A 10,693-nucleotide genomic window follows, 5' to 3' on the forward strand; every position below is an offset into this window, starting at 1 on the left:
TATGACACCGGATATGATCTTCTTGACTCTTAACCTGGCATTCTATCTACTGAGCTGCCTAAGCATTTATTAAGCACCTCCTATGTGCCAAACTCTGTGCTAAGTGCTTTACAATATTATCTAATTTAAGAATCACAAAAACCTGGGAGGTAAGTGCCACTGTTATTCCCATATCACCATATATATGATGCAACTGAAGCAGACAAAGCTTAGGTGACTTATCTAGGGTCACAGAGAGTGTCTCAAGATAGTTTTGAACTCTAGGCCTAGTACTCTATCCACTTATTTGTCTAAATTAATGTATGTATAAGGGCAAAGGTATTGGGGCAATTTATATTCACTGTCTTTACCAGGAGCTCAATGAATCCCTGGACTTTTGATAAGCCAAAGTTCCCATTAAGGTCTAGAAAGTGAAAAACCTGAAAGAAACTTTTCCTGTCACACCTTTAGGTCTCTCTTTAGTTCTCAACTTCTCCACAAAGTCACTGAAACCCTTCCACCAGAAGATCACTTCAGCCCTGCAATTCACACCTTTCAAGGGGCTTCTGCCCTTGAAACCTCTCCCTCACTTCAAATGGCTCTGCCCAGAACCTCCTTAATCATGCCTCCATGCCTGGCACTCTTCTTCTTCCCCCTCCCCACTTTCAGCTTCCTCCACATTAGGATGTAATGTGTAAGCTCCTAGAAGTCAGGTTCTGTCTTTCTTTTTGCTTACATTTGAATTCTCAGCTGTTAGCTCTGCACCAGACACTTGCTAAAAATTAACAAATATGTGTAGAAGGATGAGCTGAGTGGATTTCTTAATGTATATGCATACATTTCCTAGAGAGATCCCTGCATAAGGTACTATAAATAAGAGGAGAGCAAGGACATCTCTGATGGCTCTGATTAAATAATTGCTCTGGGGGGCAGCTGGGTGGTACAGGGAATAGAGGGCCAGATAAGAGGTCATGGGTTTGAATTTCTCCTCAGGCACCTTCTAGCTGTCTGATACCAGGCAAGATATTAAAACCCATTACACTCTTGGCTTTATAAACCAGTTCTAAGGCAAAGTTAAATGTTTAAAAATAAATATCCCTGATTGGATATAGCACTTCGAAACTATTAGCAGAAAACAGAAGACATTAATTCCATCTTTCCATCTAGGAGTACTCACTCTCCTTTTGAAGGAAGCACCAATTCCCAACTTCTGTGTCCTTCTGGTAGTTCTTAAAGTTTTCCTTCCATTGTTTTCTCCCTTCCTTACTATTTCCTCTTTTTAAACCCTTACCTTAGGTCTAAGAATCTATACTGTGTATTGAGAGTGGTAAGGGCTAGAGTAGACAGCGGGGGGCTAAATGATTTGACCGCCTTGTTTTAATAGGTATCCCGCCCCGCCCCCTCTTCCCAATCCAAGTACTTGTGACCATGCTGGCGTTACTCTATTAGCAACTGTAAATTAATATGCTCCTTACCCCTAATCAACAAACTCCTCGCCCCAGTCAAATTAAAACAATAAATATTTGAGTGTCTAGCATGGTCAGAGAGTTATGTTACTATTCGAGACTGTCAAGATAATCTTCCCTGAAGGCATTTTTCATCACTCCTTCTCTGGGAATCCATTGCATTTCCCCCTCAATCCCCCATTTTTCATCGTGACAGTGTTCTCACCAGTGTGTCCCATCCCTCGACAAAGCCCCAACGGGAAAGCATAGGGATGTTACTACTATTAATCCCACTAGTCAGTTGTTATCAGAAAAAAGGAAGATGAAAACGTTTCCAAAAGTAAGAAACACTGAACAAATTCAGATGATGTTTCAGAGTCCTGTTTCCAAGTCCCTCCCCTTCCCCACCTTTGCATAGCAGTGAACCAACCAGTTCCTTCTCCTTCCAATAAATTGCCCGCTCTGCCCAAAGCCCTAAGCCACGGAACGGAACGGCTAAAGCTGACACCCACAGGGTTAAATCCCGAAGCCACTTCCCAGTTCCCACTCCCCTCTCAGTCCCTCTTCTCAAAGAAAGCTGGACGTTGTCCCAGCCGCTTAATGCAGCCACATGCCTGAAGACAGAGCAGTTGAGGAGCAAGCCATGAATACCTTCCCTCCAAAAGAGTCCAAGGAAACCCTCTTTGCACTCGTTTCCCCAGAAGGGGAAGCACCCCGGCCCTCAAGCCCTCCAAAGAAAACAACTTTGGTAAGTCCATACTCTTGCCTCTGTTCTGTCTCTTCCCGGGGATATCTCATCCCTCTATCCTTCCTTCTAGGTTCTCTCTGCCGCCTGAGTTTCAATATAAGTTGTAGAGCCGCTGAGAAATTAGTTTTGTCTGGGACTAGAGTTAACCCTTCCAACGAGCCTCTTCTTTAAATGGGACGTGGGGGAGAATTGCCGTGCTTCATCTTGGATTCAAGTCTTCACTCGGTTTGGGAAGAATTTCCTAAGGGAAAAGAATCGCGTGTTTGGGGAGCCTTGCCAGGATGCTAGACTACGGGACGAAGAGAGAGAAGAGTTCAGCTCAAGTTCCCTCTGGGTTTAGAGCTTTATCCTTAAAAGTGATAAATTCCGGCTAGAGTCTGAAGATAGATCTTTGGGAAACACCCAGAGATGAGATAGAGTCGCATAACAATGCTTTGCATTTGTTTACTGTTTTATGCTTTGGGGAACTCTTTAATTTTCATTATCTCACTTGGTTTTGGTAACAGCCTGCTATGTGCCGCTTCAATCATTTCACAAAAATGTCTTCAGTATTCAGTACAATATGTTCAATATTATTTAGTTGTTCGATATTGTTGTTGTTTAGTCGATTAGTCATGTCTGACTCTTTGAGACCTCTCTTGGGGTTTTCTTTGCAAAGATCCTGGAGTGATTTGCCCTTTCCTTCCAGAGATCATTTTACAAATGAGGAAACTGAAGTAAATAGAGTTAAGTGACTTGCCCACAGTCATACAGCGAATTAGTGTCAGGAGCTAGATTTGATCTCAGAAAGAAGAGTCTCCCTGACTCCAGGGTTGGCATTCTATCTACTGTGCCAGTTTGCTGCCCAGATACTGTGTTATATGTGAGGAATGGCAAGGAGACCAGAGTATCTGGATTATAGAGTACATTGTAGAGAGTACGTGTGCAAGAAAATTGGAAAGATGGGAAGAGGCTAGTTTATAAAAGGACTTTGAAAGGGTTTGAGGCCTGACTGTGCCACCTAGCTGGCCATTATTTGAGAAGTAGGACCCCTGTTTTTATCCTCATTTTGCAAACTAAAGTCAGAGAAATTAAATAACTTTAAAGGTATTCAGCCCCTCCATTCATTCAACCAACAAATATTCACAAAGTCCCTATCCTTTGCTCTAGGAAAATAATATAATTTCTTGATTACTCATTAAGTTTTCTTAGTCCCAGTGTTGTCACCCACTACACTGTATCTCTAGTACAAATTATTATTAATGCTCTGTTGGCTTCAAAGCCCTTCAGTCTTACAGATCATTCCTTACCAATCACTCTTCCAATTCAGTGACACTAGCCTCCTGGCTATTCCACAAACAAGGCACTTCATGTCATTGCTCCTGGCGTGTTCTCTGGCTGTCCCCCACTCCTTAGCTCTGACTGCTGACCTCCCTGGATTCCTTTAAGTCCCTTAAAGGACTTAAACCCTACTAGTGCCTTTCTTCTGTTAATTATTTCCTGTTCCTGTTTCTCCCTTATAGAGCTTGTTGGTAAATTTGATTTCACTTTGTCTTCCCCATTGGATCACATGCTCTTTGAAGGCAAGGACTGTCTTTTGCCCCCCCCCCCCTTTTTTTCCCCCAGAGCTTAGCACAGTGCCAGGCATATAGTAGGCACTTAATAATGTTGATTGATTGACTCACTGATTCCTCTAACTCCCTTAGAGAGTAAGGTTGTCTCTCTCCCCTTGCCACTGACTGATCAGGTGGGTTCTAGGATATTTGGCAAAATTTGGAACTTAAACAAAAGCTACATTTAATTTTGTGGCATAGAAGAGTTTTCATGTTCTGAGTTGAGGTCTTAATTAGGTCTCTGTTCAGAAAAAGGTAAAACCTGGTACATTAAACTGAGTATTTTCTGTCTTTTTTAATGAGACCTGTCTACCTACAATGTCCTTTAAGCTGAGGAATAACTGTGTTTGCAAAAATTCCCCTACCGGGATAAATAGAATACTCCTCAGTAGCCTGTAGTCCATTACTGCTGCCCTAGAATAATAGGGACCAGGGTCAATTTAGGTTTCTTACCATCTTACTAAGTAATTCACTTTGACTTATTTTTTCACCCAAGTATTGGAATTTGAAAAGAAAGAAATAGAGGGAGGAAGAGACAGAGAAAGAGAAAGGGAGGAAAGGAGTGAAAGACAGGAACGAAGGGAGGCAAGGAAAGAGAAAGAGAGAGAGAGAGAGAGAGAGAGAGAGAGAGAGAGAGAGAGAGAGAGAGAGAGNGAGAGAGAGAGAGAGAGAGAGAGAGAGAGAGAGAGAGAGAGAGAGAGAGAGAGAGAGCCTAAGGCAAAGTTAAAACTAAGGTTAACAGGATACTAAATATAGCACAGGTTTAACCTGGCCCAAAAAGGTAAATGACTATTTAAATTGAGTCCACCAGTGATCAAAGCCTGAACACAGTCTTTTTGGCTTTATTACTTCTTCCTCACCCTCTCCATCAAGAGGGTGACAGTAGAGTTGAAACACAGGATATTATTAGTGAGGCAACAGAGATCCATGATAGCTTTACAAATAGAACCTAGGCAGAGTCTCTGTACCTGTTGATGTCCCTCAAACTGACTCTTAAACTTTTGAGTCCATAAACGTCCAATATAATGAGTGGCCCTAACTCTGATCAGTCATTCAACCTGCACTTAAGTGTCCACCATGTGTCTACCAGTCTGCTAAGCTCAAGGGATACAAAGACAGGTTAAAAAAAGAAAAGGAAAACATCCCCTGATCTCAAGGAGCCCATAGTTTAATAGGGAAGACAACATATAAACATAAACAGCTATTTGCAAATGTTATAAAAATAAATTGGAAATAATCTCAGAGGGGAAGTATTAAGATGAAAGAAGACTAGAAAGTCCTTCTTGCAAAAGGTAGGACTTTAGCTGAGACTTGAATGAAGCTAGGAAAGAGAGATGAGAAGGGAGATAGTTCTAGGCATGGGGAGAACAAGGTGGAGTCTGGAGTGTCATGTAGAGAACAGGAGGCCAATGCCTCTGGATCATGGAGTACATGGAGTGGAGACAGATAGAAGACCAGAAGGGCTCTCAAGGAGCTCACAATTACTTGTGGGGATGGGAAAGTGCATTTTTTCATCATAATGCTAAGGGGAAGATATCTCAAAATGTATCTGTATCACACTCACCCTCATTTACTACCATTTTGTTTCATAGAAAATATGTGGCTCTAATTACCCCCTGAGTATTGCCTTCATCGTGGTGAATGAGTTCTGTGAACGATTCTCCTACTATGGCATGAAAGGTATTCTTTGTACCCCTCTCAGTCCCATACCCCTACCCTACCTTACTCTTCTGATTTGCTGTAATATACCCATCCCCACTCTTGGGCTTAGGTGACCCCTTTACTTCTCTTGGTATAAAACAACCCAATTAAAAACAAACAAAAAACCTTTTAACTGCTGTCTTAGAATAAATACTGTGTATTGGTTCCAAGGCAGTAAGAGGTAGGAGGCAACTGGAGTAAAGAGACTTGCCCAGGGTCACACAGCTAGGAGTGTCTGAGGCCAGATTTGAACCCAGGACCTCTCATCTCTAGGCCTGGCTCTCAATCCAATGAACCACTTAACTGCCCCAACTCTTCCTTTTTGGTCCCAAACCCACTTAGAATTCCTCCTATTTGAGGAGGAGTTCATACAAGTTAAAAGTAGAAGTCCAGGGCCTGAATGAAGAAATCTCATTGCAACCTAACAAAACTAAAGGTGAGAGTGGAAAACTCTTGCTCCTAGTTTTATTATAAAAGTTCCTGCTACTCCTATCCATAAACCATGGTGTCCCATGACCCTGTCAGCTGAGAAATAAAAACTATAATAATAACTCACATTTTGAGATTTATAAAGCTCTTTCCCCATAATAAACTTTCAGACTCAAAGATCACCACAAAGATTCTTCTCCAAAACCAAGGCAAGAAAGCTAGACACCAACTGTCTGTAATCTGTAGGCATCTTACAGATGAAGATATTAATGAAATTAAGTGACTTGTCCAGGACTCACAACCAAAAAGACTGCTTTCAGGACAAATGATGGAGTGTTTAGAATGACTGCAAATACTTTATAGCTTTATGACTCTGGACAAGTCACTTAACCCTGTTTGCCTAGACCTTGCCCTTCTGTTTTAGAATTACTATTAAGATGGAAAGTATTAAAAAGAATTTTTTTAAACCCTTGTCTTCTATCTTGGAATCAATGGATATAGATCCCAATATAGTATATGACCCAAAACCTTTTTACCTTCTGTCTTACAATAAATACTGTGTATTGGTTCCAAGGCAGAAGAGTGGTAGGGGCTAGGCAATGGAGGTTAAGTGATTTGCCCTGGGTCACCCAGCTAGGAAGTGCCTGAGGTCAGATTTGAACCCAGGACCTCCCATCTTTGGGCTCTCAATTCACTGAGCCACCTAGTTGCCCCCTGGAAATATTTTTAAAAAACTAACAGGAAATTAATCATATCTTTATTATTGTTGCACTGAATGTTGGCATGAAATCAGGTGTGAAGTCCCTACCCAGTAGAAAATGTAGCTTTGTGTTTGGTACCAGAAGTAAAAGTGTAAGTACTAAGACTACTAGCACACACTGACCAGAGGAAGCAGGAGAGTTAATGGATTTTGAGATGTTTATAAATTCTGCTGCTTCGTCTCCTGCTCAATATGGTCCCATAATATATTCCTATGATTGGATCCCACCATCTGGCTGTCAGGCTTCTCCCAGGTTGCCTCCTTCCCACAGGCAGCACTGAACAAGGAACTGCTCATATGATCTTGAGAGGAGTCAAAGTCGAATTCTCCTTTTACTTCACTGAGGACTCTAAAATTTTGAGACAAACATTTATTTCACCAACTAGAGCCAATAAAAGGCATTTTATGCACTAGTTCTGGTTACAAAAACCCTCCCTTCTCTACCCTCACTTTGGGTTATTTTGAGCCTTGACATGTAGATCTTAGCTTATCACAAAATAAATACCTTCAGCCCACAGAAGGAACAACTTTCTGGCAAGAAAAATAGGTGAATTTGTAAAAAAAATCCATATATCTCATTGAGATGGCTAAGTGACTCACTGGACAGTCAGGTCTAGAAATAGAAGGTTTTGAGTTCAAATGTAGCTTTATATATATATACTTACTAGCTGTGTGACCCTGGGCAAGTCACTTAACCTCAATTGCCTGACTCTTACCATTCTTCTACCTTGGAAGATTATTCTAAAACAGAAGATATGGGTTTAAAACACACACACACACACACACACACACACACACACACACACCTACCTCATTGTACCTGCATAAATTATGACCTCTGGCTCATTGTTCTAAGTTGGTGATGGGTAACCTTTTGAGCCTGGTGTGTCAAAATTTGCCAAAAAACTGATCATAACTCGGGTAGTGTGTCACTTTGAGAAAAAAACCATAATTTCGTGATATTTATAGTTTAAATAACAAAAATGTATAACTGTAATATATAACTGTATTTAATAAACCAAAATAGGTAAATTAATATAGGTAGAATTATCATCTATAGTGCTACACTATAGCAAATGTTTCATCCTTGGCATGCAGCTCCATATTTCTTGCGTGTCATCGAAAATGGCTACGTGTATCAGAGCTGACAGGTCTCATAGGTTTGCCATCACCATTCTAAGTTTTATTTCCTCCTTAGAGCGTTTAAATTCAATCATTTTAGGGACAGCTGAGTAGCACAGTGGATAGACTACCAGACCTGAAGTCAGGAGTACCTGGGTTCAAATTTGGCTTCAGACATTCCCTATCTGTGGGACTCTGGGCACAGTTGCCTAGCCCTTACCACCCTTCTGTCTTAGGGGTGATACTAAGATAGAAGGGAAGAGTTTTTGTTTTTTTTAATTCCATCACTTTTTTTTTTAAACCCTTAACTTCTGTGTATTGGCTCCTAGGTGGAAGGGTGGTAAGGGGTCAAGTGACTTGCCCAGGGTCATACAGCTGGGAAGTGTCTGAGGCCAGCTTTGAACCTAGGACCTCCCGTCTCTAGACCTGACTCTCAATCCACTGAGCTACCCAGCTGCCCCTCCATCATTTTTAAAGTTACAATTTTTTAAAAAACTGAAAAAGACACCACATTTAGTCCCTGAATGCTACCTCCATAATTATCCGGGGGCAGCTGGGTGGCTCTGTGGATTGAGAGCCTGGCCCAGAGATGGGAGGTCTTGGGTTCAAATTTGACCTCAGACACTTCCTAGCTATGTGTGACCCTGCACAGGTCACTTAACTCCCATTGCCTAGCTATTACCACTCTTCTGCCTTAGAACCAATACACAGTATTATGTTCTAAGATGGAAGGTAAGGGTTTTAAAAAAACAACACATAAATAACAGGGACAAGTGGACAGAGAGCCAAGCCTCAAGATGGGAGGTCCTCGGTTCAAATTTAGCCTCAGATAGTTCCTAACTATGTAACCCTGGGCAAGTCTACTTAAACCCCATTGTCTCACCCTTACTGCAATTCTGCCTTGGAACTGATACTTAATATTGATTCTAAGACACAAAATAAGAGTTAAAAACAAAACAAAACAAAACCATAATTTGTAAAGAAAAGCTGCTACAAACTAAGCATATGATACACTGTATTCCAAGCTAAATAGAAGTAATTTTGTATGACCATTGCTTTGGATTACTTATGTCATTGGTATTTGAAAGTGGACACCATGTTTCAAACAATTGTTTGAATTGAATTGAATTGAAGATCTATTTGACTATTAATTTTCAACCTTCTCTTCCCAGATAGGGATCTAATCTGCTCTTAATTTCACCAGGACTCTTCTCTCCCCTCTAGCTGTCCTGACACTTTACTTTTTGTACTTCTTGCACTGGAGTGAAGACACTTCTACATCCGTCTACCATGCCTTCAGCAGCCTCTGCTATTTCACCCCTCTTTTGGGAGCTGCCATGGCTGACTCTTGGTTGGGAAAGTTCAGGTAAGAAAACAGATCACCCACTCATAATATGAAAGACTACGGTCCAAGGGAATTCATAGAATAAGACTATAGGAAGTCCTTTCTTCTTTCCCTTTGGCTCTAGACAATGTCTGATTCTCATCCATCTTAAAAAAAATAGTCCTAAATTTATAGACTTTACTTAGTTATCCATGTATTTTAGCAGCCTTTGGGGTCAGAAGGTTCTTTCCTCCATCTGGACTCATGAAGATGCAGAATATCTTCTTATTAACAAATATTTATTCGGTATTAACTCAGCCTTCTCTGAAGCCAGATTAGAATCCAGGACTTGGCTCTCAATCCACTGAGCCACCCAGCTGCCCCAAAGTCATCTGATTTTGTATTTGAAATGACTGGGACCAAAGAAGTTGAGTGATTTACTCAAGGTAACAGACAGATAAGAACTTTGGTTTTACTTGTTCATTCAGTGGACTGTCCACCACACCAAGTGTGAAATGAGAGAGATGGGGTGGAGGGGAGGAATATGGATGGACTTGTGAAGTTGTTGAGAGTATCCTTATCAGACCTGAAAATAACACAAGGCTGGAAGAGATAAATAACACACTGGTAGACAGAGTCAAATAGAACTTTCGATGAGCTTGAGCATTGGGTTGACCACCAAAAGTTGAAATTAATAGGGATAAATGTAAGTAAAGTCTTTCACTTGAGAATAAAATATTGATATTTAAAATTCCAGGTCATGTGAACAACAAGATAGAGAATTAAACATATTTTCTGACACCCACGGCCTGTCAAGCCTCTCCAAAAGAAAAATTATGCGCCAAAGACAGCTGTTTCTATGTTGAGGACTCCTAAAATCCAAAAGGGGAAAAAAATCTACCCTCCCCAACCAAAACCCAGGAATTGATGCTCACTGACCATAGGCTCACTCAGCATCTCTGCACTAACAGACCCAAGGTCACAACACAAGCATGACACTGAATGGCTCAGTAGATTGAGAGCCAGATCTGGAGGCAGGAGGTCCTGGGTTCAAATCTGTCCTCAAACATGTTGTGTGATTCTAGGCAAGTCACTTAACCTTGTGTGCCTAGCCTTTGCCTTTCTGTCTTAAAGCTGTTACTAGGACAGGGCCCTTTACTGTTTAGCTCCTGGCGTTTGAATGGAACCAGTTCCTATGCCATTGGAGAAGGAAGGTAGGCTGACAGAGACTGAATGGTCACAGGACCCTTGAGGTGGAGAAGTAATCCCAGACCTGGAGAGGGACAGAGGAGGATCAGACGGGTACTTGCGGGTTGCTGGCATCTTTAGTTGGCAGAAGAATATGTGTTTGGAACTAGTTCTATATGGGGTGGTTTTAACAAAAGAAGCTTCCAATCCCTACAGAAATAGTTTAGAAGCAAAGAATAGCTAAAAACACAAGAAGAAAGCCAATACTTGAATGCAAATAGTCGTCTCCTACTTCCTTATGGAATCCCTCCCTTCTTTCAAAGCTCAGTTCAAGTGTTCCTTCCTAGGAAAGGACTTATTTCTTCAATCGCCTCAGAACCTAGTGCTCCTTCAAGAGAATTAATA

General features: G+C 41.3%; 1 protein-coding gene across 2 annotated transcripts in view; it reads left to right on the top strand.

The window, feature by feature from the left end:
- The first annotated feature begins 2,034 nt into the window (after nt 1-2,034).
- Nucleotides 2,035-10,693, top strand: part of SLC15A2 (solute carrier family 15 member 2) — a 37,203-nt gene continuing 28,544 nt past the window's right edge. The window contains exons 1-3 of one of the 2 annotated variants that reach the window (XM_044666746.1): nt 2,035-2,172; nt 5,357-5,444; nt 9,001-9,142. In XM_044666746.1, coding sequence (XP_044522681.1) covers nt 2,035-2,172; nt 5,357-5,444; nt 9,001-9,142 — 368 coding nt within the window. The remainder of the gene's footprint in view (nt 2,173-5,356; nt 5,445-9,000; nt 9,143-10,693) is intronic. The other variant, XM_044666747.1, reaches the window with a different exon arrangement.

Source organism: Gracilinanus agilis, chromosome 3, assembly GCF_016433145.1.
Source record: "Gracilinanus agilis isolate LMUSP501 chromosome 3, AgileGrace, whole genome shotgun sequence".
NCBI lineage: Eukaryota > Metazoa > Chordata > Mammalia > Didelphimorphia > Didelphidae > Gracilinanus > Gracilinanus agilis.